The sequence below is a fragment of the Mastomys coucha genome, unplaced genomic scaffold (genome assembly GCF_008632895.1).
Source record: "Mastomys coucha isolate ucsf_1 unplaced genomic scaffold, UCSF_Mcou_1 pScaffold5, whole genome shotgun sequence".
Lineage (NCBI taxonomy): Eukaryota > Metazoa > Chordata > Mammalia > Rodentia > Muridae > Mastomys > Mastomys coucha.
Genome location: NW_022196911.1, coordinates 79,153,268 through 79,161,173, shown reverse-complemented (window position 1 = coordinate 79,161,173; position 7,906 = coordinate 79,153,268). Strand labels below are relative to the sequence as shown.

At 53.3% G+C, this 7,906-nt stretch overlaps 2 protein-coding genes across 4 annotated transcripts in view; one reads left to right on the top strand and one right to left on the bottom strand.

The window, feature by feature from the left end:
• The window catches only part of Mmp28 (matrix metallopeptidase 28), a 26,583-nt gene extending 20,020 nt beyond the window's left edge, over nt 1-6,563 (top strand). For both annotated transcript variants that reach the window (XM_031352929.1, XM_031352928.1), the window contains exons 5-8: nt 1,323-1,568; nt 1,996-2,145; nt 2,458-2,625; nt 3,439-6,563. In XM_031352929.1, coding sequence (XP_031208789.1) covers nt 1,323-1,568; nt 1,996-2,145; nt 2,458-2,625; nt 3,439-3,833 — 959 coding nt within the window. In that variant the 3' untranslated portion in view covers nt 3,834-6,563. The remainder of the gene's footprint in view (nt 1-1,322; nt 1,569-1,995; nt 2,146-2,457; nt 2,626-3,438) is intronic.
• The window catches only part of CUNH17orf50 (chromosome unknown C17orf50 homolog), a 3,494-nt gene continuing 716 nt past the window's right edge, over nt 5,129-7,906 (bottom strand). The window contains exons 2-4 of one of the 2 annotated variants that reach the window (XM_031352931.1): nt 5,746-6,055; nt 5,421-5,666; nt 5,143-5,333 (exon numbers count right to left, since the gene is read on the bottom strand). In XM_031352931.1, the coding sequence (XP_031208791.1) occupies nt 5,333; nt 5,421-5,666; nt 5,746-6,055 (557 nt within the window). In that variant the 3' untranslated portion in view covers nt 5,143-5,332. Of the gene's footprint in view, nt 5,667-5,745; nt 6,056-7,906 lie in introns of both variants that reach the window. The other variant, XM_031352930.1, reaches the window with a different exon arrangement.

Genomic DNA, 7,906 nt, shown 5'->3' with positions numbered 1-7,906 from the left:
GGGAGATGGCTCAGTGCTGTGCAAGTGTGAGGTCCCGGGCTCAGATTCTCAGCACACATGTAACCCCAGCACTGGGGGATAGAGACAGGAAAAACTTGGGGACTCACAGGCCAGCCAGTCTAGCCAGAATGGGAAGGCTCAGGTTCAGTGTGAAGCCCGGTCTCGAAGTTGATAGCAACAATGATACTCTAGTGGCGGGGGGCTGGAGAGGCAGCAGCTCAGTGCTTAGGAGCGAGCGCAGGCAGCACCTCTGAAGAACCTGACTTTGGTTCTCATCATCCACAGTGGCTTGCAATTGTAACACTGATCCCAGTCAAACCCCACTTTCTTGGCATCTGACGGCAACAGGCACACGTGGTACATGCAGGCAAAATACAATAAATTAGATAACTTAATGGGGGGATGTAGGGACCCCTACCTTTAATTCTAGCACTTGAGAGGCAGGGACAGGAAGAGCTCTGAGCTCCAGGCAACACAGAGCTATAAAAAGACACCCATCTCAAAAGACTAAAAAAGGGTGTGTGGGGGAGGGAGGGGTGTTTTTAAGTTAGAAAAGTGACTGAGAAAAGACATCCCAGCATCAACTTCTGGCCTGCATACATAGGTGAGCGTACATGCAACATACATGCATTCATACACACATACACACACACACACACAGAACATAATAAAGGGTGGTGGTGGTATGACTCACAGGTATGGGTGAAGGTATTTACCCTTGCTGCCATGCCTGAAGATGAGAACTGAGTCCCTCAAGTTGTCCTTTGATCCCCACATGGCACATTTGACACACTCTCAAAACAACAAAAAACAGAGTCTAACTCTCTAAACAGAGTCCTACTACCCTTGAACTCCACACACAGAAGTACATTGTTAAATTTGCAGACTCCTAAAGAGAACACATCAAGAGCCCAGGTCAGGAAGCCTCAGAAAGCCTTACCATCCCTCTTCTAGGGGTACCCAATATTAATAATTCCTAGACTAGGCACTGTCCTAAGAACCAAGTGTGACACATTCATCCCTGTAAGGAAGACATTCATCATCATGCCCATTTTCAGATCAGGAAGCTTATCAGAGAGGTTACGCTGTCTGCCCAACATCACACAGCTAGTAAAAAGTAAATCTAGTATTGGAACCCAGGCAGTTTGGCCCCTAGCTGAGAGAGTCCGATGTTTAGTCACCTGCTCACCCGCTAGCACTCCTGCGTCCTTCAGACTCTACAGAGAGGGAAATTAGTAGACCGCACCTCCAACGTGGGAGCAGATGCCTGCTGGAGGGAGTTCCGGGTCTTGGCTCACCCGGATCCTCCACTTTATTCTCAGGGGGCGCCCTGGCGCACGCCTTCCTGCCCCGCCGTGGCGAAGCGCATTTCGACGGAGACGAGCGCTGGTCTCTGAGCCGCCGCCGTGGGCGCAACTTGTTCGTTGTGTTGGCTCATGAGATCGGCCACACGCTGGGTCTCACACACTCGCCCGCACCACGTGCGCTCATGGCGCCCTACTACAAGAAGCTGGGCCGCGACGCCTTGCTCAGCTGGGACGATGTGCTAGCAGTGCAGAGCCTGTACGGTGAGCTTCCAGCCCCTAGGGTCTTCGGACGCTGGCTCCTCAAATAGGATACCCCCACTCCCACCCCTCATCCTCCGCTTCTTCCTTCTCTTAAAACCCCTAAGGCTACCTTCAAATCTGAATATCCGCGGGCTCTGCTTTATCTCTCCATCAGTTCCAAGCAATCCACAAGAGCAAACCGTTGCCCTTAGCTCAAAACCCTTCGGTCTCCCACTCTCACGTTTTCTCAGTAAGTCACTCTTTCCTGGGCTGCTGAGTGGGAGAGATTTCTGGAATAGTTGCGCTCTTGGATAAAACCAACAACCAGGGCTGCACATACTCCTCTTTCCTTCAGCCCGTCTCAGATCATAGGCGGAGCAGAGGGAAGGGTCTCTAGCCCTCCAAATGCTCCCACCCACGTCCTCTCTCTCCCTTCTTGGATCTTAAGGAAAGCCCCTGGGACGCTCAGTAGCCACCCAACTCCCCGGAAAGGTGTTCACTGACTTTGAGGCCTGGGACCCCCACAACGCCCAGAGCGGACGCCCGGAAACCAGAAGTCCTAAATACTGCCACTCGTCCTTTGATGCCATCACCGTGGGTAAGGTGGTCCCCGCCATGCCTGGTGTCTTTCTTCTGTCCTCCGCATCTCCAGGGTTCAGAGCTCAATTACAAGGTGTGAGGAATAGGGGGATATCTTGAATACAGAAATCCGAAATCACATACTTTCCTCGGGGACGTGCAAGCAAGGGCCCAGCAAAGAAATCCAGCCTCCCTCAGCCCCTCTCTGCACCTTTCCCACTTCCTCCCTCCACCTGCATTCTACCTTCAGCTTGTCTGGGAAACCGGGTTTAGGACAGCCCCTCCTTCCCCAAATCATGAGCCTCTCCTCACATCTCTTATCTTGGGACAGACAGGCAATGGCGACTGTACGTCTTCAAAGGGAGTCACTTCTGGGAAGTCACAGCTGATGGTAATGTTTCAGAGCCTCGTCCACTACAGAAAAGATGGCCGGGACTGCCCCCTAGTATTGAGGCTGCCGCAGTGTCTTTGGAAGACGGAGACTTCTACTTCTTCAAAGGTACCAGCCCTGAGTCAGCGGCTGATTGAGAGGCTGATTGAGAGGCGGTGGGTGGGTGGGGATCCTGCTTGAGGAGAAAGGAGGGGAAAGTCCCCAACAATGACTCCCTGGTGAACTTGCTACTTCAAGTTGAACCTGTGGCCCAGAAAGACTCCTTTCAGAGTTGGAATCGGGAGCAACAAATGTCCAGGGTGTCCCATGGAGAGACCGTAGGGGAAAGACTGAAGTCTTTCAGTCTGAAGTCAGCAGAAAGTCTGGCCGAGTCTGCCCTGGCATCCTGGCAGTGAGGTTGGCAGGTCTCCTAGCTTTTGGAGCTAAGTGGAGGTTGTATTTCTTGGATAGGGAAAGTAATACTCAGGTGAATAACACGCAACGACTGAAGGGTGGACTGGACATGTGGTAATACTGTTCTGAGCGGCATCCATTCCTTCAACCAATGCTAAGTTCCTTGTGTCCTAGGAACAGGGAAAGGGAAGGACCGGGGGACAAACACCTTTGCCCTCGGGGAATTATTAGTAGTTGGAGAGTGAAGAGAAGTTCAAGCTTTCCCAATCTTCCATTCCACACCCAGGCAGAGAATCCTGTTTTCTGAAACCTCGCATCCCTATCCTCAGCGCCCTCCTACCTTCCCCAGCCTGGGAGTGGGTTCATTCAGCATTCTCTGCTCTCTGCTGACACCTGCTGGGCGATGTCTAGACTACAACTGGCTCCAAGGGTGCTAACTGTCTAGGGCTCTGAATAGAGTGACAGAGATGGGGTGGGGGATCAATGAGTGAACGCCTCTAGCTCACTATGGTTCTCAATGCCCCACAGGGAATCGCTGTTGGAGGTTCCGGGGCACGAAGTCCGAGTGGGGGTTCGCACAGCTCTGCCGGGCAGGCGGTCTACCCCGACACCCGGACGCAGCTCTCTTCTTCCCGCCTCTGCGTCGCCTAGTCCTCTTCAAGGGTTCCCGTTACTATGTGCTGGCTCGAGGAGGGATGCAAGTGGAACCCTACTATCCCCGCAGCCTGCGGGACTGGGCCGGGGTCCCTGAGGAGGTCAGCGGCGCCCTGCCAAGGCCGGATGGCTCCATTATCTTCTTCAGAGATGACCACTATTGGCACTTGGATCAAGCCAAACTTCGGGTGACCAGCTCCGGCCACTGGGCCACCGAGCTGTCCTGGATGGGCTGTTGGAATGCCAACTCAGGAGGTGCTCTGTTCTGAAGGCTCCCCATCACTGAATGAACCATGGTTGCTGCCACCTGAGGGATGGGGCCTGTCTAGAAAGCCCCTGAACCTCTCAAGATGCTCCAAGCAGGAGATCAATTCTGCATTTGTTCCCTGGGGTGGAAGGAGAACTAAGGTTCCTGTAGCCTTTTCCCTCAATGTTCTGGTGAAAATGCTGTCCTATGCCCATAGTGCAGAGTCCCAAGTCCCGGGAAGATGCAAAACTCAGCTGAGGCTGGTATGTGCAGGACCCTCTCTTGCAGTGCCTTTCAGACTCAATTCTTGGGAAATCACGTGTTCTTTCATCGGAGACTTCACCCCACCGCCTACACTCAGCAAGCTGGGATGTAGTGAGGCCTCAAGGATCCCTTCCCCACCAACCCCGGCCCCGCTGTCAGAGGCTCTCTGTTGGATCAGGAGGCAGACCAGAAGGGACTGTGTTCCCCCTGGGCCTGACTTATTGTCTGGGCTAATGAAGAAGCACCCCCAGCTGGATGACGGACTCATCCACCCTTCTCCATAGAAGCACATGGGTACTGGGTGCTGGAGACACAAGGACCGTGATCTTATATCCAACCCAGGGACAGCCAGCTGTGTATGGTTATCATGGAGAGAAGGGGTGAACCTCTCTTCAAAGTGCAGAACATCTTCACCCCATTTGCCTCCAAGATGAATATCTTGAGCATCAGGAAGATGAAAGAGGGCCCTTGGGGGGGGGCGGCTCTCAGGATGCAGCCTCCATCATGCTTTGCAGGGCGCGTGAGGCCTGTTTGCTCGAAATGGCCCTATTCTCCAGGCCACACACACAGCAGCATTCCAAAGCTCACGCTGTCTGGCCAAGAATAGCTGGGATTCCTGCAGAAGGAACCAGCTCCCTGCCTTCTCCTTTTGTCTCAGCCTGTCTCAGTATTAATTTTAGCATCTGGATCTCCAGCCCTCACTCTTCCCTCTCCACCTACCAGTGCCACACACACACACACACACACACACACACACACACACACAACACACACGAGTGACCACCAACAACCAGGTCTCAGGGAGGAGAGAATCCGGCAAGGGAGCAGCCCGCAGTTCCCCAGAGGCATTGCTGGCCATGCGCCCTCCTTTCTTCTCTGTGCAGTGGACAGAATGGCCTTTGACTGCCCTTGGATGCAATTGCTTTGTACTGCCCCAGGGAAAACCGTGGAACCGCCCTGCTAACCCACTGCTGCCAGGGTTGTACCCAGCGGGAGAAAAAGGAGAGTCTCATCTTTATCACTCCAGTCCACCTCAAACGACTCCGATTGGAGACTTTATTGCCGAGTTAGAGGGAACGAGGCAATTTATTAAGAGGGCAGAGGGAACCCCGAGGCTATTTTTCTCCAGGCCATGCCTGGATAGAGGCCAGAGGACCCGAAAACAATGCAGGTAAGGCTGTGTTGAAGGTGTGAGGGTCAGGAGGGCTGTAGGTGCTGGGTACTGTCTGGGGAGGAGTGTCTAGTTTCTGCTATAGTTCTGCAAGACAACAGGTGGAACCGTGAACCGACAGTGGAGGGAGGCGCTAAGGATGGCGGTTTGAAGGGACAGTTCTGTGGAACTCACTAGAGATAGAAGAGTTTGGAGCATTTTGGGCGCAGGAGCTGGGAGTGGTAGAGCTCAGAGTTGCTGGCGGCCTCCACCTTACCCAGGTCAGGATGCTCAAGAATACAGTGCTCCACGTAGGCCGGGTGGCTGTGCAGAGTCTTGCATTTCTTGCAGAAAAGGATCTCACAGCGCGCACAGCCCCCGAGGCGCGGTGGCCGCCGCCGGGTCTCCAACACGCACCGTTCCTCCGGGGCACCCCGCTTCCTGCGGGCCGGGGACATGAGTGCTCAGAGCCCTGCAACCCTCCTCCCTAAGGCTCGGCCCCAGGTCCTTGGCGTCTCACCTGTCCGCGGGGGCCGCCAGGCTACCCAGCAGAGCGAACGGGCTGAGCCAGCCCCAGAAGCTGCTGTCCGAGCGTCGCAGCAGCGCCACCTGCTGGCTGCTGGGCTCCTGGCGCAGCGGACTGTAGGACACCGAGCGGGCCTCTCGCTCGTCCGCCTCTCGGGAGTCCTCCTCCGTCTCCGTCGCGCTCTCGGGGTCCGACCTCTCCTCCACTGAGGACGGCGACGAGGACGACGATGAATCGTCCTCCAGCTCCTCCTCTCTGGCCTCGGGATCCTCTACCTCTTTCCTCCACAAAGGGGTCTTCACGCCTGTAGGCGGGGACAGGGTCAAATGCAGCCCGCTGCCCTGGCTGCTTGCGTGGAGGAGATGCCTCCTGCCGGCTGCTACCTGCCGAAGGGCTTCGGAGTCCCAGATTCCCGGACTGCTGCCGAGTTCCCACCCTCTTGAGCGTCCTTGCTAAGGATTCCAAGCAAGTCACCTCGCTTCCATCAATCTCCATTTTTTCCGTCTCTGAAGCAGGAAAAGTAGAATCTACCTCAAGAGTTGTCTGTGAGACTGACTTTAGACAGTTGTGGGTAAAGCAGTTTCCTGCTTGGCGTTGGGCAAGCAATCAACGAACATATATATTGCCAACCCGGAAGGAGGATTACCCAACATTAATAGACCAATTGTCATTTCAACAGGTGGTCGTTTACGAGTTGGGTTTTCTTTTTTAATGAATTAGTTGTTTACTAATTTTCATTATTGATGTAGTCTCCGTATGTTGTTCTAGCTGAAGAGGAAAACTCACTATATAGACCAGGCTGGCCTAGAACTCACAATTGAGCCTTCTGAGTGTGTTTCGGCGAAGTGTGACTTTCCCTGGTGGCAGGAAGCCCAGTATCACCAGAGCTGGGGTGGGCAGGCATAGTTGACTAAACCTGAAACAGGTCTCAGACTTGACCAGTTGCAAGTGGATTTCAGCCACACTGGCCCCTCTACCTAACACTTCTGTCAGTTCACACACCACTTCTAGTAATATATGAGGGTCTGAAGCAAGTTCCTCAACTGACACAGAAAAAAATAAGCAGGCCTTCTCTGGGAGGTATCCATTATTTCCTCAGCAGATATTCATCTAGCACACAGGCAGCCCCGGGACAGCTAGATTTAGAGTGCAAAGAAGGGAGCACGGGGGGGGGGGGGTGGTGGTGGTGGTGGTGGTGGAGGGTTTGGGGTTTGCCCTGGAAAGATCCAGGACAATTTCCATAGATCCGTCCATCTGCTTCCCAAGTTGAGAATTGAGTGGAATAATAGTAATGAATGAGAAGGAGTGTGTGTGTGTGTGTGTGTGTGTGTATGTGTTGGGCATTGTGATGTTTAATATTGTCAAACTGACAGGATCAAAAAACACCTAAGAGTTTGCATGAAGGAGTTTCTGGGTTTGTTTAAGTGATGTGGGAAGACACATCATGAAGATGAATGACATCACCCCATGGGCTAGAGTCGGGGGCTGATTACAAAGGAGAAAGCAAGATGCCCTGTGTCCTAAATGCAGACGCAATGTGACCTCTTGCATTGCCACCAGGATTTTGCCATCACAATAGACTGAATCTTCAACAGGGAGCCAGGTGAACCTGAATAACCATTTCCTCCTTTAAGCTTCTTTTTGTCAGGGATTTGTCACAGCAAGGGAAAAAAAACCTGATCACTAGGCACCGTGTGCTCAACTCACTTTTTCATGATGCCGCTTCATCCCAGCACCTTTCATGGGGGTGAGGAGGTGGGCCCCAGAGGGAGTCTCTAAATGTCACCAAGAGTATCTGAAGCCACCAGTTGTTGGCTTTGCCACAAGGGGAGAATCAGGGAGACAGATGGAGATTCTGGGAGTGAAGGCCAGGCCTAACACAGCCAGAAAGAGGTACTGGGAGACATTTTGAGAAGTGGAATAGGGAATAGAATTGGGAAGAGAGGTTAGGGCTTGAAGCTGATTCTCTGTAATGGGAAACCATGCATGCTCTGAGGGCCAGGCATGCGCATACTGTATTGTAGCATGTTCTCTCCGACAGGACAGGGGACTTTAAGAATCATTGCAGTGCCAGGCGGTGGTGGCGCACACCTTTAATCCCAGCACTTGGGAGACAGAGTGAGTTTCAGGACAGCCAAGGCTACACAGAGAAACC